The 26,802-nt window shown below is 29.2% G+C and overlaps 1 protein-coding gene across 16 annotated transcripts in view; it reads left to right on the top strand.

Moving 5' to 3' along the window:
• Itpr (Inositol 1,4,5,-trisphosphate receptor) overlaps positions 1 to 26,802 on the top strand; it is a 178,033-nt gene that overhangs the window by 60,001 nt on the left and 91,230 nt on the right. For 9 of the 16 annotated variants that reach the window (XM_069838491.1, XM_069838496.1, XM_069838492.1 and 6 more), the window contains 4 exons: positions 6,482 to 6,629; positions 7,616 to 7,645; positions 22,618 to 22,799; positions 23,817 to 23,983. In XM_069838491.1, coding sequence (XP_069694592.1) covers positions 6,482 to 6,629; positions 7,616 to 7,645; positions 22,618 to 22,799; positions 23,817 to 23,983 — 527 coding nt within the window. The remainder of the gene's footprint in view (positions 1 to 6,481; positions 6,630 to 7,615; positions 7,646 to 22,617; positions 22,800 to 23,816; positions 23,984 to 26,802) is intronic. The other 7 variants (XM_069838497.1, XM_069838494.1, XM_069838498.1 and 4 more) reach the window with 1 other exon arrangement.

Here is a 26,802-nt window from a genome sequence, read left to right as displayed (position 1 = left end):
TTATTTATTTATTTATTTATTTATTTATTTATTTATTTATTTATTTATTTATTTATTTATTTATTTATTTATTTATTTATTTATTTATTTATTTATTTATTTATTTATTTATTTATTTATTTATTTATTTATTTATTTATTTATTTATTTATTTATTTATTTATTTATTTATTTATTTATTTATTTATTTATTTATTTATTTATTTATTTATTTATTTATTTATTTATTTATTTATTTATTTATTTATTTATTTATTTATTTATTTATTTATTTATTTATTTATTTATTTATTTATTTATTTATTTATTTATTTATTTATTTATTTATTTATTTATTTATTTATTTATTTATTTATTTATTTATTTATTTATTTATTTATTTATTTATTTATTTATTTATTTATTTATTTATTTATTTATTTATTTATTTATTTATTTATTTATTTATTTATTTATTTATTTATTTATTTATTTATTTATTTATTTATTTATTTATTTATTTATTTATTTATTTATTTATTTATTTATTTATTTATTTATTTATTTATTTATTTATTTATTTATTTATTTATTTATTTATTTATTTATTTATTTATTTATTTATTTATTTATTTATTTATTTATTTATTTATTTATTTATTTATTTATTTATTTATTTATTTATTTATTTATTTATTTATTTATTTATTTATTTATTTATTTATTTATTTATTTATTTATTTATTTATTTATTTATTTATTTATTTATTTATTTATTTATTTATTTATTTATTTATTTATTTATTTATTTATTTATTTATTTATTTATTTATTTATTTATTTATTTATTTATTTATTTATTTATTTATTTATTTATTTATTTATTTATTTATTTATTTATTTATTTATTTATTTATTTATTTATTTATTTATTTATTTATTTATTTATTTATTTATTTATTTATTTATTTATTTATTTATTTATTTATTTATTTATTTATTTATTTATTTATTTATTTATTTATTTATTTATTTATTTATTTATTTATTTATTTATTTATTTATTTATTTATTTATTTATTTATTTATTTATTTATTTATTTATTTATTTATTTATTTATTTATTTATTTATTTATTTATTTATTTATTTATTTATTTATTTATTTATTTATTTATTTATTTATTTATTTATTTATTTATTTATTTATTTATTTATTTATTTATTTATTTATTTATTTATTTATTTATTTATTTATTTATTTATTTATTTATTTATTTATTTATTTATTTATTTATTTATTTATTTATTTATTTATTTATTTATTTATTTATTTATTTATTTATTTATTTATTTATTTATTTATTTATTTATTTATTTATTTATTTATTTATTTATTTATTTATTTATTTATTTATTTATTTATTTATTTATTTATTTATTTATTTATTTATTTATTTATTTATTTATTTATTTATTTATTTATTTATTTATTTATTTATTTATTTATTTATTTATTTATTTATTTATTTATTTATTTATTTATTTATTTATTTATTTATTTATTTATTTATTTATTTATTTATTTATTTATTTATTTATTTATTTATTTATTTATTTATTTATTTATTTATTTATTTATTTATTTATTTATTTATTTATTTATTTATTTATTTATTTATTTATTTATTTATTTATTTATTTATTTATTTATTTATTTATTTATTTATTTATTTATTTATTTATTTATTTATTTATTTATTTATTTATTTATTTATTTATTTATTTATTTATTTATTTATTTATTTATTTATTTATTTATTTATTTATTTATTTATTTATTTATTTATTTATTTATTTATTTATTTATTTATTTATTTATTTATTTATTTATTTATTTATTTATTTATTTATTTATTTATTTATTTATTTATTTATTTATTTATTTATTTATTTATTTATTTATTTATTTATTTATTTATTTATTTATTTATTTATTTATTTATTTATTTATTTATTTATTTATTTATTTATTTATTTATTTATTTATTTATTTATTTATTTATTTATTTATTTATTTATTTATTTATTTATTTATTTATTTATTTATTTATTTATTTATTTATTTATTTATTTATTTATTTATTTATTTATTTATTTATTTATTTATTTATTTATTTATTTATTTATTTATTTATTTATTTATTTATTTATTTATTTATTTATTTATTTATTTATTTATTTATTTATTTATTTATTTATTTATTTATTTATTTATTTATTTATTTATTTATTTATTTATTTATTTATTTATTTATTTATTTATTTATTTATTTATTTATTTATTTATTTATTTATTTATTTATTTATTTATTTATTTATTTATTTATTTATTTATTTATTTATTTATTTATTTATTTATTTATTTATTTATTTATTTATTTATTTATTTATTTATTTATTTATTTATTTATTTATTTATTTATTTATTTATTTATTTATTTATTTATTTATTTATTTATTTATTTATTTATTTATTTATTTATTTATTTATTTATTTATTTATTTATTTATTTATTTATTTATTTATTTATTTATTTATTTATTTATTTATTTATTTATTTATTTATTTATTTATTTATTTATTTATTTATTTATTTATTTATTTATTTATTTATTTATTTATTTATTTATTTATTTATTTATTTATTTATTTATTTATTTATTTATTTATTTATTTATTTATTTATTTATTTATTTATTTATTTATTTATTTATTTATTTATTTATTTATTTATTTATTTATTTATTTATTTATTTATTTATTTATTTATTTATTTATTTATTTATTTATTTATTTATTTATTTATTTATTTATTTATTTATTTATTTATTTATTTATTTATTTATTTATTTATTTATTTATTTATTTATTTATTTATTTATTTATTTATTTATTTATTTATTTATTTATTTATTTATTTATTTATTTATTTATTTATTTATTTATTTATTTATTTATTTATTTATTTATTTATTTATTTATTTATTTATTTATTTATTTATTTATTTATTTATTTATTTATTTATTTATTTATTTATTTATTTATTTATTTATTTATTTATTTATTTATTTATTTATTTATTTATTTATTTATTTATTTATTTATTTATTTATTTATTTATTTATTTATTTATTTATTTATTTATTTATTTATTTATTTATTTATTTATTTATTTATTTATTTATTTATTTATTTATTTATTTATTTATTTATTTATTTATTTATTTATTTATTTATTTATTTATTTATTTATTTATTTATTTATTTATTTATTTATTTATTTATTTATTTATTTATTTATTTATTTATTTATTTATTTATTTATTTATTTATTTATTTATTTATTTATTTATTTATTTATTTATTTATTTATTTATTTATTTATTTATTTATTTATTTATTTATTTATTTATTTATTTATTTATTTATTTATTTATTTATTTATTTATTTATTTATTTATTTATTTATTTATTTATTTATTTATTTATTTATTTATTTATTTATTTATTTATTTATTTATTTATTTATTTATTTATTTATTTATTTATTTATTTATTTATTTATTTATTTATTTATTTATTTATTTATTTATTTATTTATTTATTTATTTATTTATTTATTTATTTATTTATTTATTTATTTATTTATTTATTTATTTATTTATTTATTTATTTATTTATTTATTTATTTATTTATTTATTTATTTATTTATTTATTTATTTATTTATTTATTTATTTATTTATTTATTTATTTATTTATTTATTTATTTATTTATTTATTTATTTATTTATTTATTTATTTATTTATTTATTTATTTATTTATTTATTTATTTATTTATTTATTTATTTATTTATTTATTTATTTATTTATTTATTTATTTATTTATTTATTTATTTATTTATTTATTTATTTATTTATTTATTTATTTATTTATTTATTTATTTATTTATTTATTTATTTATTTATTTATTTATTTATTTATTTATTTATTTATTTATTTATTTATTTATTTATTTATTTATTTATTTATTTATTTATTTATTTATTTATTTATTTATTTATTTATTTATTTATTTATTTATTTATTTATTTATTTATTTATTTATTTATTTATTTATTTATTTATTTATTTATTTATTTATTTATTTATTTATTTATTTATTTATTTATTTATTTATTTATTTATTTATTTATTTATTTATTTATTTATTTATTTATTTATTTATTTATTTATTTATTTATTTATTTATTTATTTATTTATTTATTTATTTATTTATTTATTTATTTATTTATTTATTTATTTATTTATTTATTTATTTATTTATTTATTTATTTATTTATTTATTTATTTATTTATTTATTTATTTATTTATTTATTTATTTATTTATTTATTTATTTATTTATTTATTTATTTATTTATTTATTTATTTATTTATTTATTTATTTATTTATTTATTTATTTATTTATTTATTTATTTATTTATTTATTTATTTATTTATTTATTTATTTATTTATTTATTTATTTATTTATTTATTTATTTATTTATTTATTTATTTATTTATTTATTTATTTATTTATTTATTTATTTATTTATTTATTTATTTATTTATTTATTTATTTATTTATTTATTTATTTATTTATTTATTTATTTATTTATTTATTTATTTATTTATTTATTTATTTATTTATTTATTTATTTATTTATTTATTACAATAGACAATACACCATTGCTAAGTTTTATTTAGTGTAATGTGTCAATAAGTTCTGTTTACTTCTTGTTGCATAATATGTTGCAGAAATAATTACAAAATTGTGTTATTTTAATGTTAAGAGAATTTTACATGTTAACATAATTTGTTTGCATCAACATTTTAAGTATAGAATTGAAGCTATTTTGAGGTTTAATAAAAAATAATTTATATTGTGATTTTAATTTAGCACATCTACCTTCCTTAATTGTAGACACAAAATTGACCATACCACTCCTATGAAATTAGTGTACGTACGATTGTGTTAGGCCTACTTCGTCTTTTAAGTAGTAAATACAATAATTCAGTACTCAATTGTAGTACTAAATACAGACAAATTGAATGTGAGGGGTATCATACATGACATTATGTTTAATTATATTGTATAATTGCGAATATGGGAATATAAGTTAAATATAGTAAACATAACCTATAATTTCCATATGACATAACATACATACGTAATGGCAGGGCATTGGAGACCACTAAAATTAGACAGAAAGGGGCAACTGGTACAGTAAACATAAACTATAATTTCAACATATCTAAATATCCATGCGGTGCAATTGAAAATTATTGAATCATGCATAAATGAATGTACAAGAACTTCGCAATATTTAATCGAAATAAAGGCAAGTATTACACATACAAAGAACATAATTTTCACACCAAAAATAATATTACACCTTAACTCGCAAGTGAATTATGTCTGAAGTGTCTCATAATCATTGTTTTAAATTTTATTAATGCGATTACACTACATTTTAGAGAAATATATGTTACTCTTTATGCATTCCAACTAATTTATATGGTTAAAATGCTGCCCTTCATGATCGGGTTAAGCGAGTCACATGGTCTGCCTTATGGCCTGTATTAGATCACGATGGCAGTGGCACAGTCTATTGTTCCTAGCACTCACAGCGCTCCAAGCGGCTAGCAACTATCGCAAGAAATGCAAAAAATCATCCCAAGCTTCGTGACTGTATATACTAGACTGTGATGATATCTTCAATTGTCAATTGATATGGCACCGGATCTCTAAAATATTTATTTTGGTCGTTCTTTGACACTTTTAAATCTTCTACGTTTAATATAATACATTATATAAATGTGATTATATGAATTGTAATAAAGCATATTGAACATAATTGTACTGCTACTTTCAACTAATGTTTAGGCCTTGTATTCACTAATGAATCACTATTCAGAAACATAAATACTGGTACTGTAAACAGCAGAGAGAGATAAAAGGAAATTTCACAAATGCGGATTTTGTATTTGAGCCATCTATCTTCTGCACACATGGTTCCACATTCTGCCATATATGATATTACCTAATTTCAAAGGTATTAATGTTGTTAGGTGTGATGTGTGAGCTCCATAAAATGCATATGATTAATTGTTTGTGCTAGATGAAGTTGATTTCTAATTTATCCTTCTTCAGAGAGATTGACAACAAAAGTTTTGATGTCACGAATTCTGAGAATGAGTATTTTAGTCCACATTTATTTTAGAAACGCCCACAGTCATAGCTATCTGTATCGAAGCAATGACATTGATCAATAGTTCTATTATACATCTTGCTTTTACGTTACATTGTATTTGTTTTTTGTGGAAAGTATAATTTTGATATTACCTATGCTGTATAGTATATATTCTTTAATAAATTTATGTATTTCAGGTTGTGAAACTAGCAAGAGAATTAATCTACTTTGGATTCTACAGTTTTAGTGATTTACTCCGTCTCACAAAGACAGTACTCAGTATTCTAGATTGTGTGTCAGACAATGATTTCATCAATGGTAAAATTCCTACAGGTGATATTGACTGTAAGTATGTATTTATATTTTTTACTCTTTAATTAAAATTATATCATTAACGTATTATGAAATTGTGGAGATGTTCATCATCAGAGGTCTTTTTTTTTTTTTGTTCTAAAACTAATGTAAAAATTCGTTTTTGCAATTTCAAAATTCGGTGATAAATATCAGAAAAATTGCAAAAAAAAAGTATTATTAAGCCGACTCTCTTGTTACATTTTGTTTGTCATTATTTGGCGATTGTTAATATACAGGAAACAATGCTCACAAAAACAGCTATTAGTTATTACTCGAAATTAACAACAAAACAAAACTGATAAGAGGATAGTTCTAAGTAACATTTTATTATACCACTCAGCTTCCTCTCAGATTAAGTCCTAGATCTTTCCCAGGTGGAGAAGGCAGTCAGGGTTTGCTGCTGACCACACTCTCATACTAGTAGTAAGGTTATGAAAACATGGAACTCTAAATCCCATGCACTCCATGTTGTCTCAGGGGGATATGGTTACATACCTTACATTAAGGATAATTAATCAGTCACTTTCGTGTAAATTTCATATTAGCAATTTCTCCAGAAAAAATTTTTAATAGCCGTATGTTATTTTTTTCGAGATCTTGTGTTTCATATTACATTCCACACAAAATGACGATTTACTTGGAAGTTACCTAAATGGTGTAATGCTATTCATACTCTGAATGAATTAAATTCTTTGTTTTATTTGATAATTAAATTGTTACTACATTATGGTCGAAATTGTTTCTTTAAGTAATTAAGCATTGGACATCACAAAAGGGAGATCTACTTCTGTACAATAGTTCAGTTTGGTTTGTACAATATTTTTATCAGTGTTTATTATTTGTAATGGCACATTTATTTTTTCCATGAAGTAACACTGAACTTCGTATCAGTATTAATCTTGCGAATTGTATATTTTAAAAACATTTAATATGTTCGGATTAGTAATTGTGTATGCATCTTGTTCCTTTATATGCAGCTGACCAGCAAGAAGGGGAGGAAGAGGAAGGTAAATCACGTCTAAAATATTTGTCTCTCTGTTTATAATTTATTACAGTTTTGATTCCCAAATGTTTATCTTCATATCTGAAATTGTTTAAAAAATTGCCCAGGTATTTTTCAGTATTTATCCAGTTTGGAAATCAGTCCCAATTTAGATAAAATTATTCGTCACTCATTTCAGCAATAGATGTAAATATTGAGTTTCCTTAGAAAAAAGTTTTGTCGCACAGATACTTTATAAGTCCCAGAAATGAGGCAGTGCGCATGATCAGACATACAACGAAACTATATTATTACGATGTACCGAAGTACATAACTACTAGTTTTATTACCTCAACTAATCGTTCTCTTGTGAGCCAGGTCACTTGTCCTTTGATCATGTGCACTGCCTTCTTTCTGGGTCTTATAAAATATCTATGCGACAGAACTTTTTTCTAAGACTGTACAGTAAAAGCTGTTTGTACAGGCCACCTGCGACATTTCCCCCCCCCCCCATTTTGCATCATCTCTGATAATTTACTAATAAAATTCTAAGCTCATGATAATTTTGGAAAACATTTCAACTGTGCTAAGTAACATGTGGTATGTTGGTCTGATCCTGCTATGAAATCGTCAAATTACCTGGTATTCATAATTCTAGGAGGTTTGTCCATGGAAAGAAATTTTTTTTGAATACATTGTTACTAATTTTGTTGATATACTCTTTTCGAGTTGCATCATTAAGTTCAATGTGTTTCTTTGTTGTAGACGAACGATGATAATCATGTGTTCTAGTAAAGAAATAAATGTTGCTTAAAGTTAATCACCACTGTCACCACCTATTTATTACATTCATCACTACCACTACTGCTGCTGCCACTACCACCACCATAACTATCAACACCACCACCACAAATACTACTGCTACTAACTATTACCATCACTACCAGTAACCTACCACTTTAACTGCCACTATTATAATCATTAATAATGCCACTACCACCTTTATTACTGTTTCTGCCACTGTTACTGACACTGACATCACTGTTACGTTGCTACTGATATCACCACTACACCTGGCCACATTGTTTAATGGTTACAGTCATAGCCATTAGAGCTGAGGTTTGCGGTTTCAGAAGTGAAAAAAACCTGACCCTGGTTGAGGCCTCAAGACAAAATTTGTTGGCCATTTCTCGGTAATGTTGAATTTTGACACAGAATAAGCTCTGCAGTTGAAGTGTCGTTAAGTAAACTAACTGGCTCTGCAGGAGAATTGGCAAGCAGAACACGGGGACCCTCGAGAAGTTGTGTTGGTATCATGCAGGTAGTGTTAATGGCTTGGCCATATTGAATGGTGGAGGGTGGGAGAGATGTAATATTCCTACTTTCAGATCAGGCGCTTCACAGTACCAACTTTACATTGCCGCTTGCTTCACTGTGGAGCCAGTTCGTATACGCACTGTACTATACTGCTGCCTCACCCTCAACTAGCACCATCACCTCTATCAACACATTGCTGGCATACTTATGACATTTCAGTTGTATTTTAAGCTGCTTCTACAACTTTCGGAAGAAAATAGTTGAATAATACAAAGGTTGTGGCATTGGTTATGGCAGCTATGTTTTTTCGAAGTTAATCAATGGTATCACGAAATGTCATATGACATCCAAAGTATGTGGTCACATTACTAGATAAGTGTAATGTACAGTTATTACACAGAGAGCGATGTGAATTCAGTTCAGTCAACCGCCTTGCCATGCATTCATAGTACGAATATTTGGTCGCTTGGCGTAGCTCAGTGGTCAGAGCGCTTGGTACATAGAACCAAGGACCCGGGTTCGATCCCCGGCGCTGGAGCGAATTTTTCTCCTAAAATATTAAGTGTCAACATTACAGATAAATTCTGTAGGACATATTAATATATCTATAATATTCTCTTAGCTAGCAGTGCATAATAACTGCGGAGTCCCGGCCAACAAGTCACTCAACTGAGTGCGCTCCTAGTATAATGGCAGTTGACATTGGATACACGTCAACATATAAGCCTAACTTGGAGTCAGGCCATAAAGGGAAACATCGAAGGAGGAAGGTTCGGTCCAGTGCTGTGGATTGAATTCGACGTAGCTCAGTGGTTAGAGTGCGTGGTACATAGAACCAAGGACCTGGGTTTGATCCCTGCCACCGGAGCGAATTTTTCTCCTAAAATATTAACTTTCTTCTATATTTTGTAAGGGACTCTAGCATCAAATAACACATCAATAGCTCTTTCATAGTTGTATTCTTTCATTCCGTAAATGACAATGTTATTTATTTTAGTTTCACTTTCCCATCTACTAACTACAGCCTTTCATGACATTTTTCAATTTATTTTCAACTCATTGTGTCTGTTAATCAATGTGTCTAAATCATTAGCCACTTTTCTTAGAAGTACACTTACGTTTTGACAGTCCTCTGTCATTTCTTTCATATAGTCCTTCATTTCCTTCTTGAATCCTTCATCTATGCTGTCTGTTGATTCCATGTTGCTTGGTCCTGGATTTAGTTCAACATTTCCAATGATTAGTAGAAAAGCTAACACTGCCACCACGATAACTATGCTGTAACCTACTGCACTCACCACATTGACTCTGTTTATGAAACTACTTCGCCGCCTTGCATTGAAGCAACCAATGTGTAATCTGTAGGCATTCAGGTCATCTCACATTCTTGCTTATATTGTAACCTACTTGTGTGCGCTTTTACCAACACATCTGTCCTTTACACTTGCTCTCTGTGAACTGACATGACAACACATATTGTAGCGTCAACAGACAGTGATGTGTCCCACACAAAATGTGGTTGCTTGAGCTCTACAGCCAGATGCAAGTGGCGCTCCAAAAAGCATCGATACTTGGCTGCATTGACAGTTTGTCCTAGAGTGTACACCACTATCAACATGATCTTAACCCTGCTGGGTTCCTGGCAAAGCTTTCTTGGCCAGGGAGATCCTTAATGGTGCCATTCATTGGACCGTCTCTTGAGTTTAGGCACATACCCTTTGTGCATGTTTAAAAAATGTTCACATTATGATGCAGGAGAGCATCCTCTTCATTGTTGTATCATTTCCGATGAAGGCCAGCCACCGCACACCCGTAACATTTTGCACTGCTGTTAAGTTATGTGGATCCATTTTGATGCGAATTTGTGCATATTGAGGTGGTTTTTCATAATGTTCCGTACTCTCTAGTTGTTGATGCCAACTTCCTTGACCAATTGCCATACAGTCCATTGACGTCTGTCAAAAGGAGACCCAACACAAGCTCTATCTCTTCTTTTGAAATGGACAAGTGGCCTGTACAGGAATAATCCTCTTTTGGATCTCACCCCACATAATTCAATTAGAATTAGAGTTTGGCTGGGCGGAAGAGAAGGCCTTTTGGCTGGGCGGAAGAGAAGGCCTACTGGCCTTAACTATGCCAGATTAAACAAATTATTATTAAACTATTATGGAGAAGAATGGAATGTGTGAGGTGTACAGACAGAATAAGAAATGAAGCTATAATGGAAAGAGTGGGTGAAGAAAGAATGATGCTGAATCTGATCAGGAAGAGGAAAAGGAATAGGTTGGGTCACTGGCTGAGAAGAAACTGCCTACTGAAGGATGCCCGGGAAGGAATGGTGAATGGGAGAAGAGTTCGGAGTAGAAGAAGATATCAGATGATAGACGACATTAAGATATATGGATCATATGAGGAAACAAAGAGGTACGCAGAAAATAGGAAAGATTGGAGAAAGCTGGGTTTGCAGTGAAAGACCTACCCTTGGACAGAACACTAAATGAAATAAATGAATGAAATTAAATTATTATTAATTCTTAATAAAACGTATTGACCCATCTTGCTACTGCCTGATATGATAGTGCTCTGTTGCCATATGCTTCCTGAAAGCCATGATAACATTCCTTACATTTTCATCTCAGGCAACTTCGATCTTGATCCACAATCATTGTTCTACTCCTTTAAACATCTTTTATGGTGGTGTACATTATGATATTCACTTTGTCCTTTTTCCCCACATAAACATGCTTGCTCTACTGAACTCAGCCAAAGAGCCTGTATCCATACTGATGACAACTAACACTTCTGTTTTTCTGTAGTGCCATTTGTGTTAATATATGCTATTTAGGGCAGTGTTGTCATTACGTTATTTACAATCTCTCTACATACGCACGCGCGCGCGCACACACACACACACACACACACACACACACACACACACACACACACACACACACACACTGATATCTGTTTATGACAGAAGACGGCGAGGTCCTCTAATAAGAATATATATACATATGCAAAATTAAGTTTTCATGTTAACTCGTAATGTCATTCTAAAACAAATTGATTCTTTGTTTTCTGCAACATATCCCTGACTGATGGGAATCTGGGGTAAAAACACAAATATTCATTAAAATAACAAAAGTTCCTTAGTTTGGTCTTGATCAGCTCTTATTAATCTAAATGTATGTTAATCACTGCTTTATATTGATTTTCTCCATCTTACCAGACACTCAAAAACTCTGCAGCTACTGGAATTTGAACCTGTGATATTTGTTGTGTGTGTGTCAAGCAGGTGAACATAGTTGCTTTCAGATTGCATGTGGGGACTTAATAGAAATGATTTACCTTTACAGGTATTACATACGAAATCTTCAAAATAGACCTTCCCAACTTGCTGGTAAAACTGTGCTAACAAACAAGTACCCTAACTGTACTATGGTCACATTGATTTACAACAAGAGTACCTATTGCAGAAATATTGCAGCATGTATTAACTGAGGTTCTTCTCCTCTGGGATATAAAATGTAAAAGTGTATGGTACTTCATTTGTGACATGCTGCTGTAATTTTGCTGAACTTCATGTCTGTAATTTGTATAGGAAAGAGCCTCCTTGTGTATTCAATTTAGAATTTTATACAGTGTATATTATTAAGACAGATATTTACCAGAGTTATATTAAACTGAAAAATTATTTATATCTTATCAGACAATAAGAAATATGTTCTTTTATTCTTAACATTGAGTCAATTTCTGTCACAGGTTAGTGCATTATTAGTAAGAATTCTAGCATGACATTTCAGTATTTCTTTCAAAATGTGAAAATACAGTAGTTCTTATTATGTTATGGACAGAAAATTTCACAGTTAAACATGCAAAGTAAAAAATTATATATATATATATATATATATATATATATATATATATATATATATATATTTACATTAGAGTCTGTTTGTATAAAATTGAACCAGTCATATGGATATTATAGCCTTAAAAACAGGTGTTATTACAGCCCCCATTCCCTTCAATAAATGCTATATTTTATATTGCATGATGGATCATTAAAGCACTTGAATTTATTTTCACTTTAACACTTCTTGAACGTACATCTTGATTACACTCTTTTAACTAATGTATCACTGATGATTTGTTAAATTTTTAAAGAAACAACTTTTTTTAACTTTCCTGTGTTAATGTTAAAACTATTATCATATTTCACCTTAATTACTGACTAGTTTCAGTTTCAGTATTAACACAAGGAAGTTAAATTGTTTATTTAAAACCCATTAACACTTCTGTTACTGATTTTCTTGTTGTTTCTTTGTCCGCTTTCTCAGGATGAAAGTCTTTATATCTTATTCTTATAAAATATTTTTCTTGCAGACATCACTTGCCAATGTGACACTGTTCAACATATTATTAGTAACGTGAAGCCATGGGTTGAAGAACTCTGCATGTATGTTGTGGTACTCTATATTGTGTGCAGATTTATTTGAAAGCAGGCATGTTGTGTGAAATGAAAAACTTTCTTATAATGTTGTAGTGGTGTTACTAATATTACAGGGATAAACAGATTACGATGATGTAGCTCATAAATTCAGAGGAGTGAGGAAAGCAGTTAGTTTAGTGAGGTTTTCCTTTCAAGAATTATCAGAATTGTATTTAGTTTTCATCAATTATTGACATTATAGGGATTATTATTATATAATATATTATTATAATGTACCGAAGTACATATGATATTTCCATGCAGATATTCTGCGTCATCATACGATAAAAGAGTAATGGAACGGAGAAAAATTCTCTTCGGCGTCGTGATTTAAGATGGCGCTTATTCCGTCGGATCCCGGCCAACTAGTCACTCATTATGAGTGCACCTCAGCACATGTGTGGACTTCGGTCCTAGTTTCATAGATATCTATGACGTAGTGCAGAGGGCGGCCACTAGAGGGAACCCAAGAGTTGGAACTTAAAACTGAGATGATTCTTCCGACGCCGGGGTGGAATCCGGTGTGGCTTAGTGGATAAAGCGTCAGCACGTAGAGCTGAAAACCCGGGTTCAAATCCCGGTGCCGGAGAGAATTTTTCTCCGTTCCATTACTCTTTCATCGTATGATGACGCAGAATATCTGCATGGAAATATCATATGTACTTTGGTACATTATAATAATATATATGATATGCGTAAATCACTTCGTGATTTAAGACAGCGCTTATTCCGTCAGATCCCGGCCAACTAGTCACTCATTACGAGTGCACCTCAGCACATGTATGGACTTCGGTCCTAGGTTCATAGATATCTATGACGTAGTGCAGAGGGCGGCCACTAGAGGGAACCCAAGAGTTGGAACTTAAAACTGAGACGATTCTTCCGACGCCGGGGTGGAATCCGGTGTGGCTTAGTGGATAAAGCGTCAGCATGTAGAGCTGAAAACCCGGGTTCAAATCCCGGGGCCGGAGAGAATTTTTCTCCTTTCCATTACTCTTTCATCATATTATAAGGATTGTTAAAAATCGTCAAAATACGTAGGTTAGGAAGAGGCTTCAGTAGGCGAATATTAGTGAGATTTAAGAATTTGAGAATTAGGGAAGTAATCCTGAATAATGTAAGGAAATTAAAAAAACCAAGGTGAGGGTAGAAAGGGACATGTCATATGAAATTATGAAATAAGAAATAGACGTATGCTACTACTTCCATTCATGAAGGCGACAAGAAATAAGGGCCATTTTGCAAAAATATGTGAAGACAAACTGAAAGTAAATGGAAAGTATTACGACTGAGAGTTTGTTAGGATAATGATAATCATCCGGAAATTGAGATAAATAAGAACACGTCAGGACAACTAAACAGCTAACTTCAAAGTGAGACGTCGGGAAAAATGAAGAGGATGAATGCAAGAGTGTACTACAGACTTTAGCTACAAGACAAATATTATTTTAATGTACCGAAGTACATATGATATTTCCATGCAGATATTCTGTGTCATCATACGATGAAAGAGTAATGGAACGGAGAAAAATTCTCTCCGGCACTGGTATTTGAACCCGGGTTTTCAGCTCTACGTGCTGATGCTTTATCCACTTAGAAACACCGGATACCCATCCCGGTGTTGGACAGAATCGTCTCAGTTTAAGTTCCAACTCTTGGGTTCCCTCTAGTGGCCGCCCTCTGTACTACGTCATAGATGTCTATGAACGTAGGACCGAAGTCCACACATGTGCTGAGGTGCACTTGTTATGAGTGACTAGTTGGCCGGGATCTGACGGAATAAGCGCCGTCTTAAATCACGGATACTGGGAACAGAATACTAAATGCTTTGAAAGGATAATAAAGGAGACCTAAATTATTGGGAACAGAATACTAAGAATTTTGGAAATAGCAATGAAAAAGTGAGTGCAAGCAGGTCATAGGTAACAAAAGTGATAGAATGAACACAAAGAAGAAAGTGACAAGTAAGAGAAGTGAGTGCAAATAGTGAAATAAGATGGACATTGGGACAGTGAACTAAAGAATATAAGTATATAATAGTAAGCAAGGAGTGAATGATAGAGAATAAGAGAGGAAGGATAAAGAGGAATAGGTGAATATATAGAGACTGAGTAGGAATGATAAGATGTGGGGCAGAATTGTAGTAGAGTAGAAAAGATAGAATAGTATTAGGACAAGAACGGAAATAGAGAATAGAGTGTAGATAAGATTTAAAGGTTAAGGAACAGAAGTAGAAACGACTAATTAGAAAGAAAATAGTAAGGGAAATTAGCAAATGATAAATGAAGGAGAATATTAGATTAAAACTGGGGTAAAAGTGGGGAACTAAAGGGGAAGACGGTATAAATGTGTAGGGTCTTCCAATAAGAGTGCCCTACTTTTAACATATACCAGTCGGCTGTTCTGTTCATGAAGCTATAGCAGTCATTTTTCACATGGTTGCAGTTGTTGACATATAATCATTCTCATAACATTACACCATTCCACAAGGCATAGAAATCGTTAAAATTTATTATCAAAATGGGTCATCCATTTGCCAAGCATTCCATGCAGTATGTGAAATGTACGATGTGCATAATTGTTCCTTCAAGAGAACAATTCGACATTTGATCGAAAAATTTGAGGCAACTGGTTCTGTCGCAAATCAAATAATGCCTTATATGAACGACGCAAATGCTCCAATGAAAACATAGTCGCCATTCGTGAGAGTGTTCACGAGAATTCATGAAAATCAATTTTTCAGCGAGCACAAGAATTGGGTCTTTCATCGACCACAACTTCGCGGATTTTAAATCTGGACTTGACGTTACACCTTACAAAATTGTTTTAATACAAGCACTGAAGCTTTGTTTGAAAGATCTGTGACATTATTTTTGGATAATAATGGAATCACGTTGAATCTCATTTTGGATAGCCCCTAGATATAATCAGCATGTGACTGCCCTTTTTAGTTATTTGAGTTACTAACGTAGAATTTGTGTGGCGAAATTGAGGTAATAATAAAAATTTTAGGTTGCCTGAGAACCAAACTGTTGAGTATGAAAAGCGTGAATATCTGTGCAATTTACAAGTGATCAAAAGTTTTATGAAGTGATATTTTGTAGAATTGTAATATAATTTTCTACATTGTTAAAAATTAATCCATTGGAAGCCTGTCTGATAAAAAATAACTGACATATAATTTCTGTCCCAGGTTGTAACTTAGCATTATGTCACATGAGTTTTGGAAATTATAAACTTGCTGTAGCTGAAAGCAAGTTTTATTAATCTTCATCTCATGCTGGCCTTTCAGTAGTTCATTTTCATAGCTGTTGCTACTTCTTTTTGTGGTACGAAATATTCGACTCATCCCTGTTGTTTCCCAACACTTCATTACACTCTGCTTCCATTTCCAGCTTTTTTAAACGTGAAGTATGAAACATCTATATCTGTTCCTGAAATATTATCGAGGCACTGCTTTTCTCAGATTTTGTGGAGGTAGTGATGTACACTATGGTACATATGCGATATAGAAATAGTGTTCACTCTATAAACAAATAGAGCATATTGTATTGTAAATTTTAAGAAATAGGAGATGGATAGAGTAGAAGTAAGTTACAATTTTCATATTATAAATTCTTTCGTGTTTATATTATGTTCTTCTAACTAGCATCATTTACTTACATATTTCATTTTATTACTACAATTAACTGTTACTCCATAATTTATCATTTCATTATTATAGCTGTCATTTAATACTGTGAAATAACAGTAAAATTTAACTCATTCGTGTTGAATTGTAATTGTACACAATATTTCAATAATATAATGGGACAAGAACATGGGGTCTGTTATGTACGTTGTAAAAATCCTTTGTTTTGTTTAGACATGGCTAGCTAAGTCCGTGAATAAATTGTGTGTGTGTGTGCGCGCTTGTGCGTGTGTGCGTGAGCAAAGAAAGATGCTTGCATTTTAATACCCCGTTAACTTTTACTAGTATTATAGCTACAATTGCTATAATGTAACATTGGGAAATGATTTCTTAAAATTCAGAACCTTCTCTCTTTCTCCGAACGTAAATTTGCTCTTCCTTCTTTAGAACATATTTGTTGTCATGTGTGTTTGTGTACATTTTTTTAATTTAGCAAAGTTGTCTCTTGCACTAACACTTTTAAAATTAATCTTCCAAGTTGTTTTGATTTCTTGTGTGTTTGCTGTGTGTAAATTAATTCATGACGTGACAGCTTATAAAAACTGAAGTGACCCGAATTTGAATTTACAAGTGCATCACAGAAACATTCAGTTAATAACAAAGTCAGCACTCTTATTAAAATGCTTCTTACTTGGCTTATCCATTTTGGAAAAAGAAATTTCTACGTGTTTACACAATAAAATTATATTCAGAGAAAGATAAGGACAAAGAAGGCACTATTATTGACTGCTTCTTGGACAGCATGGAGTTTTACTTACATAAGCTGAAAATTCAGTTGTGAGATTATTTCCTGGATGAAAAACGACGATTTCTCGAAGAGATAGACACAGTCCATTTCATTAAAACGTAGTTGTGGCTGCAAACTTACCAGTTGAGACCACAACCAGCTCATCGAACTATCAACTCAGAAAACATAACTATACCGTAATTTAAATTGAAAGATTAAGATAAGTTTTGGCTTGTCCATCAAAGTGCGTATAGAAATTTAGCCACAGAAGCTTTGAACATATTAATCCTTTCCACCACGTCTTGTCTATGTGAAAAGGACTTTTCGTTAATGGTAGAATTCAAAATTAAATATAGAAATCATTAGTTGTCACTTGAAAACAATTTGCTTTTGCGCGTTTTTAATGTAACTCTACATATAGACAAATTTTTAAATGAAAAACTATCATAATATAAAAAGAAAAGAAAAATTGGGCTTTGAACTCTAGTTTTAATCAATGTGTTTTTAACACAAGTGTTCGTTTTTCTCAGAAAATGTTTTATTCCTTTTGTACACATTGTTATTATTTTGTGACTCCCTTGAAGTGGCATCATGATCCTTAATTTAAGAAATGCTGGCATAAGTTGTTACTATAATTGTTCCTTAATATACTGTATTATATCTGTAACTTTTATGAAGAGGATATTTTAATTTAAGTTAACGAATTTTTTTTCGTTTGAGGAAGGTATGATACAATGACTTTCTTCTGAATATGCATTTGAAATAAACGTGGAAAATTTTTCAAGATGTAGTCTCTGTTCTATTGTTAGTATAGTAGACGTGATTGCAACACTATCTATGGGAAAACATTTACATCAGCTTGAAGTTAATGTGAAGTTTATAAGATTGCTTTAATAAAGTATTATGATCGCGTTAGCAAAATAAGTATTTTCAAAAGTTATAGAAGATTAATTAATGTCGAGAACTTCACTGTCCTCAGAAATTGACAATTATTTACTTAGTGGGAGAGTGAACAAAATTTAAAACTGATAGAAGTGAGAATGCTGCTAAGTGTTAGCAATTCTTTGTGTTTAGTTTGCTTGACTTTTATTTCACGTTGAAGAAACTTCTTGTTCCTTTTTATTATTTTTTCTTCTCACTCTCAAGTTATGTTCAGAGTGAACCTAGTCATTTCATAGTTCGAATCCTTAATATTGGTAATGCTTATTTCGATTGAAGGAAAAATTAACAATGTTGTCCTGGTAATGTTATTATGAATATTCATTCAGTTATCCATTAATTAATTTATTCATTCATTCCTTTCTGCCCACGAGCAGATCTTTCACTGCGAACCTAGCATTTTCTAATCTTTCCTATTTGCTTTCGGTTTTTGTGTGTTTGTATGTGCTGTATTTTGTAAATTTGTAGTGTTTTTTTGTATCGCAGTTCTACTCCTGTTGTTAGAGAAGACCATATGGCCTTAACTCTGCCAGATTAAATAAAACATTTTTTTTTTCTACCCTCTTACTTTCTGCATATGATCCATATATCTTAATGTCGTCTATCATTTGATATCTTCTTCTGCCCCGAACTCTTACCCATTCACCTTTCTTCCAGTGCATCCTTCAGTAGGCAGTTTCTTCTCAGTGAAGAGATCCAACCAATTCCTTCTTCTCTTCCTGATGAGCTTCAGCATCATTCTTTCTTCACCCACTCTTTCTAAAAAAGCTTCATTTCTTATGCTGTTTGTCCATTTCACATTCTCTATTCTTCTCCATATCCACATTTCAAATGCTTCTAGTTGCTTTTCTTCACTTCGTCGTAATGTCTATGTTTCTGCTCTGTACAACAACACATTTCACACTAAGCACTTCTCTAGCCTCTTCCTTGGTCCTTTTTCCAGAGGTACGCAGAAGATACTTCTTTGTATAGTAAAAGCTTCCTTTGTCATTGCTACTCTCCTCTTGACTTCCTGGCGGCAGCTCATGATACTGCTTATAGTACGCGCCAAGTATTTGGAGCTGTCCACTTGCTCTGTTGCCTCATTTAGAATTCGCACATTTACCTTTTTTATTTTTTCTTTCTATGACCAAGGTCTACATCTTATTTGCATTTATCTTCATCCCATACTGCTCACAGCTGTCATGTAGCTCCAGTAGCATATTCCTTAGTATCGTCTCCTCTTCTGCTAACAACGCCATATTGCCAGCAAATCTTAGGGCACTTTATTCTTCTTCCTTCCACTATCATCCCTCCCATGTTCTGAAAACAGTTTTTCACTAAATCCTCCAAGTAGATATTGAACAGGCTAGGTGATAAAGGGCATCCTTGTCATATTTCTCTTCCTATTTCTCTTCCTTCTGACATTTCTGCTTCTATCCTGACTTTGACTTTCTTCATATAAAGGTTACAAAACAGCCTCCTCTCTTTCCATTTCACACCTATTTTCCTCAGCATCCCTATCAGTTTATTCCAATCCACTCTGTTGAAAGTCCTTTCTAGGTTCACAAATACTTTATACACTTCTTTATATTTCTCGAGTTATCTTTCACCGATTGTTTGTAGCAGTCCATTTGCATCTCTCGTACCATTTCCTTTTCTGAAGCCAAACTGCTTTTTTTCCAACTGACCTTCCATCTTAGAATATAAACGTCGATTCAGTATTCGCATAAGAATTTTTGCTGAATGCAATATCAGTCTGATAGTCTTTGGCATTATTTTTATTCGGTATTGGCAGCAACGCAGTCTCTGTAAAATCTTCAGACCATTTGCCTTTCTCATATATTTCGTTGCATATTGATAGAATTTCCTTCTTGTCTTCACCCAAACATTTTCCTAAGAGCAAGCTCAACTTCTTCCCTTAAAATAGAAAATCTTTTTTCGTCTTCTGATATGGCTGCTACGTCTTATATGCTAACTCATCTGGATCCTTTCCTGTCTCGTATAATTCTTCTACATATTTCGTCTATCTGTTCAGTATTGTATGTTATTTCATTTCCGAATTCTTCTTCTGTCAACCACATGGATTTCATGTTCTTATTTGTGAAGTCCAAATATTTTATTTCGTGGTACATTAAATCATATCTTCCATTTCTCTCTAAATTCTCTATTTCTTTACTTTTCTCTTTCATCCAGCCTTCCTTCGCCCTATCAGTTTCTCTTCTTAGTTCGTTGTTTAGTTTCCTGTAGTTTCTTCTACCTTCTTCTGTGTTGATGTTTTTCCGTTTTCTTCTTTCCTCCAACCTCCTCAACATTTTCCCTGTGACCCAAGGTTTCTTAATTCTCACGCCTTCTCTGTATCCTGCTGTTATCTGTATGCAGCTCTTTAGATGAGTCCAGTACTCATTATTGTTCTTGGGTGTGGATTCTGATGTAGCTGCTTTTTCTTGAAAATTTGCTTCAAGTTTTCTTCTTTTCTCTTCATTCTTCAGTTTTTCCATGTTCAATTCCATCACCTGTCTTCCTCATATCTTCTTCAGACGAATGTCTACTTCGCCTATCAACGGGATGATCTGAGTTAATATTCGCTCCCGGTAAAGTCTTTGCATTCTTTAAACAATTTCGAAATCTTTTCTGTACCAGTATATAGTGTATTTGATATCTGCTTTCGTCTCTTGGACATGTCAATGTGTACCTTCTTCGTTTATGTTGTTAGAATGATGTATTTCCATTGCATTTCTTTTACAGAAATTCGGCAAAGATTCTCCTCTGTCATTTCTTTTTTCCAATCCACATTTTACAACAGTACTTCCATCTTGTCTTTCTCCTACTACTGCATTCCAATCGCCCATTAGAATTACGCATCCTCCCTTCTTCTCTTTCTCAAATATCTCTTCCATCTTGTCATAGCTTTCTTCCACTTCTTCATCTCTTTCTTCTACTTCTTCAATTTCGCAGTCTCTGATCAAGTCAAAAACTCGATTAGTCAAATCCACTCTCTTGACCTCCACGATGGTGCCTCCTAGGATCTTTTAAGATGCGAAAAAGAGAGTGGTGTGCGAAAAACAATGGGTAGATACCGCATTTACCTTTCTCAAGAAAATCTGCAAACATGGTGTGTTGAGTCTTTCCACAATAGAAGGTTCCGGATGTAAACTATTTTTAGAATATTTTTAGGTGGAAAACAGTAACTAGAGCATCAAGGATTTACATAGACTTTCAAAACATGAATTAGAAACACTAACATCATCTCTACTATTGCAACAAAATTCAACTTGGGCGAGAAATGGATGACAAATGGTGCCTGGAACCCTCTGTTTGGGACAGGATTTTTACATGATGGAAATCTATAACATGACACTCCCAGCTTTACTTCCTCTTAGAAGAAGCCATGGTAAGGATTTGACCGACCTTTAAATCCATTTCTTCTGCTAGGTTTGAACCCATGAACCTCGGATTTACCTGCCAGCATGAAATTGCAAGGTCACCAATGACGATGTGGTGATAACAGTGGCAGCAACTGGGTGATGACAATGGCGATATCTATTCTATTCATCAGGAAATTTTCACGATTCAAGCAAAGGGCTCCCAATTATTAATGTGTGATGGATGGATTTCTCATTGAAATTTTCGTTGTATTATCTGAATATGTTTGATATATTAATTTAGTCAAGATTTGTGAAATATATACTATTATATTTCTGTAAGCGAATTATAAAGCTAATTGTACAGCTGTTTGTTTTGACATTTGTTATAAAATTAAGTTTTGAAGGCTATCATAATACTTAAATGGATGCCACATTGACCTGATTTGTGAAATAGGTAATTGGTTCTGTTAATTTTTGTTACTAGCTGAAGGAGGAGTCCTACGATCAATTGGAGACATGGGTGGATTTGTAACGAGCCTGACACTGGGAGCAGCAGGACTCACACGGACAGTCATGTCACCAGCGGTTCATAATAAGCCCTCTCATCTCAAGAAGGAATATCCGCTAGTCATGGATACAAAACTGAAAATAATTGAAATTTTGCAAGTAAGTGTATTATCCTCAGTGAATGCAAATGTTCTAGCTACATTAATTTTTAATTAGCTTTGTAGAAAATATAAGATACAAATTTAATAACAATTTAATCTCATTTCACAACACAACTATGAGACTTCACTGAATTCGAGAAGGATGATGGGGAATTTTATTCATTCTTTTAATCGTAATATTTGTGAATTTTTATAATACATTATTTCTGTTTATATAAACACAATTCAATTTGCTATTAATGTATCTGTGTTCAAAATTTTAATCATTATCATCAGCTCCAATTCGCAGTTTAGGCATTTGCCCATTCCTATTTCACAGCAGATCCTTCCATTTTTATTTTTTTTTATTATTTTTTTTATGGTCTTCCAACTTCTCATCTTCCTGAAGGTCTATTTTCACATGCTATTCTGGGCAGTCTTGTGGAATCCATTCTGTTTACATGTTGCATCCAAACATTTAGATGTTCTTGAATTTTTTTTATTTATTGAGTATATTCCTAATTCTGATCGCATGTCTTCATCTTTTCAAATGATCCAGTCTTGTGGAACCCTTTGTTTTTTTTTTTTAATGTCATTCCATTGCTCTGGATTCTTGTTTGTATTCTTTTTATGAACACTCATGTGTTACTCCCATAAAGTAAAGCTGGTGTAGCCATTGACTTATAAAATTTAATCCTTGTTCCTTTTCTTTTTTGTTTTTCAATGTTTAATATTTGGTACCACAAATCATTTCAAATTTATTTACTTTTGTATTAATGTCTTTTTCTGTTTCAATTCATATATGTATATGGCTACACCAATAACTGAAATTTGGTATTTGTTCAATAGTCATATTATCCAATACTATTTTTGATCTAATTAATGATTTTCCCTAGAATGCCGTTGTGTTTGTTATGTGCCCTCTGATCTATGTGCCCTTCTTCTGATAAATTCCTCGGTTATTAATTTCAATCTTGTCAGTATGCAATATACTTATATTACACCTTATAATGCTTTTTTATTTTTTTATTTACAGTTCATTTTGGATGTCAGATTGGATTATCGTATCAGCTGTTTGCTTTCTATATTCAAGAGAGAATTTGATGAGACTGAACGAACTTCTGTAGATACTTTATCCTTTGGTCAGAAAGACATTGACTTGGAGAGTATTGGGACTCAAGCAGAAGGAATTTTTGGGAGCAGGTAATGGTTTTGTCTTAAATTTATAACTAGATAATACACTGAAAGAAAAAGAGAAAGACAACAAAAAATTATTGTTGAATGTATTTTTATGATGATGAGGGAGGTGTTGGTGGTGACTGATGACGGTGATGGTGATAACGATTACAGTGACAAAACAACATGGGAAGAAAATCACTGTGTTAATTGGTTAAACATAGGGACTTGAAATCTGTCTCAGTTTAACTGATCTTAACCGTCTTACTAATGATCATTAACATGAGATTTGTTACCAAGAGTTGAGAATGGACTTATTGCGAGTCTGGTCTTAGAATTTAGCAGTTATTCGTCTTTATTCATTGTAAAATGTATCTTTGTTATGCAGTAAATGTGTTACATGGTGCCAGCGTATTTATTGCCATGACTGTTGAAAGCACTTTTAGGTAATTTTCTAATGAAAATTGTATGCCTTGACCAAGATTTACTTTGTATTTCTTGGGTGCAGACATTACTTTGATAACTACTAGATGACCAAAGATGGCAAACTGTCATTATCTTACGAGGCACGTCCATAAAGTAACTTTTCCACTCGTCCCACAGCTAGCAAACCATATGTTGTGCGAAGCGACTGCGTGTACGTGATAGAGTAATGTCCTGGCATGACGCATGCGCTAGCGGAACTTCCCGAGTGCTCTCAGTAGCTTCGTTGCATTGGTTGAAGATGGACGTTCCTATTCCAGCTCCCGCTGCGTGAAGTGTGGTCAGTGATAAAGTTTCTGAATGCACAGGGCATAGCGCGATTGAAATTGATCGTCAGCTGTGCCAGATCTATGGGCCTAACAGCATGAGCAAGCAGATGGTGCATTGCTGATGTAGACAATTTTTAGCAGGATGCCAAAATGTGCATGACGAGGAGCACAGTGGGAGGCCAACCATCATCACAGACGACCATGTGGAGCAACGCACCATCTGCTTGCTCATGACGTTAGGCCCATAGACCTGGCACAGCTGACGATCAATTTCAATTGGCGCTATGCCCTGTGCATTCAAAAATTTTATCACTAACCGCACTTCACGTGGCGGGAGCTGGAATAGGAACGTCCATCTTCAACCAATGCAACGAAGCTACTGAGAGCACTCGGGAAGTTCCGCTAGCGCATGCGCCATGCCAGGATATTACTCTATCATGTACACGCAGTCGCTTCGCGCAACATATGGTTTGCTAGGTGTGGGATGAGTGGGAATGTTACTTTATGGACGCGCCTCGTAATTTATAGTTGAATTGCTATTGGTTATGATGCTAATGCAGAATCTGATGACTGTTGGTTGTGATGATAATGCAAGAGTAGCTATACCAATGCTGAGGGATGTGCTTCTCAGATCTCTTTTCAGAGATAGTGAACTCATCCATGACACATTTAGCTAGGACCATACCAATCTGCAGCATGTGTACATGCATTGTACTTGTATTTAAGATGGATTTTAAAAAGTCAATCAGCTATTGTTTGCTAACTCACTCTGTGATGATACAGTCTAGTAAGGCACCAGGGCTGAGCAAAGCACATGCCATCTATTAGTTAACTGTATAACTACCAGAGAGCTTAGTGCTGTGTGTCCCCACATTGACTTTTCTTTAAATGAAGTTCGGAACCTATTGTGGCTTCCCAATTTTTTCGATAGTGAGACTAGGTGAAATCTCTTATGGAACAATACCATTTAAAAATTTCTTGAGTATGTCCAGAGAATGGAATCCAGGACCTACTGGTTTATAGTCAGGTAAGTTAACCATTACACCAAGGAGGCGACAAATTATCATAATCTAGAGAAGTGAAAAACAATTATTTGTTTGCTAATATGTTTTCGCAGGATATCAGCCGAGTTAAGATTTTGGAATGCTCCAAGCTTTCGACTGCTATCTCTGCAGCCATCTTCAGGGAAGTGATGTCCGAACAGAAAGTCGAAAGGTAATATAGATGTTAGGCTGTCTCAGGTGAAACGGGATTGGTTGGCGGATCGGCCAATCCGGGGCCGGGAATTGTCATTCCTCGTAAGCTCCGCCCCTCCCGGGATTCCTGTGTGAAGTTTGGTGGGCGGTGAGCCCTGAGATAGCAGTCGAAAGCTTGGAGCATTCCAAAATCTTAACTCGGCTGATATCCCGCGAAAACATATTAGTGAACCTACGCCGAGAAAGCCTCAAATCATACATAAAATTATCGTGTTTGTAAATACAGTATTAACATTTATTTTATCATATTTAGTTTTTCCATTGAGCAAATCTTTACTGAAATTGGTATCACTAGAGATGTTAACAAATGTCTCAGCCAGGTTTTGTACTATATCTTGAGAATTTGTTTTAATATATTTATCTTTGAAGCATCTAAGAAATTGAATTTGGAAAATAAATATTCAGTATACCGGATCTACGAAATGGAGTTAATCGTATTTAATACTTTCAGTGTTATGGTGCATTATATACATATGTAGAAGATTTATACAGAAGGCTAGAATATTAATTATAATAACATAATATGTAAGTACAACCCTGTTATATATTAGTGCCTGTTTATTTTCGTATAATATACATTTGATACATACTTAAGTCCAATAAATCAACCTGTCTTTATTTGGTAACCACATGACATGCCATATTCCAACTGAGGTCTTACATAAAATAAATTTATCATCATCATCATCATCATCATCATCATCATGTCCTCACGTGTTAGACCCTAGTGGTAAAATACATTTATGATATTCGATTTGTTGTGGTTCACAACATGGTAGTCTCGTATACCAACCAGCTCTTCCTTATAAAATATTCATATAGGTTTGTAAGTTAGCAC

The sequence above is a fragment of the Periplaneta americana genome, chromosome 10 (genome assembly GCF_040183065.1).
Source record: "Periplaneta americana isolate PAMFEO1 chromosome 10, P.americana_PAMFEO1_priV1, whole genome shotgun sequence".
Classification (NCBI taxonomy): domain Eukaryota; kingdom Metazoa; phylum Arthropoda; class Insecta; order Blattodea; family Blattidae; genus Periplaneta; species Periplaneta americana.
Note: the sequence above shows the minus strand (reverse complement) of the source record. Positions and strands in the feature narration are given on the sequence as shown.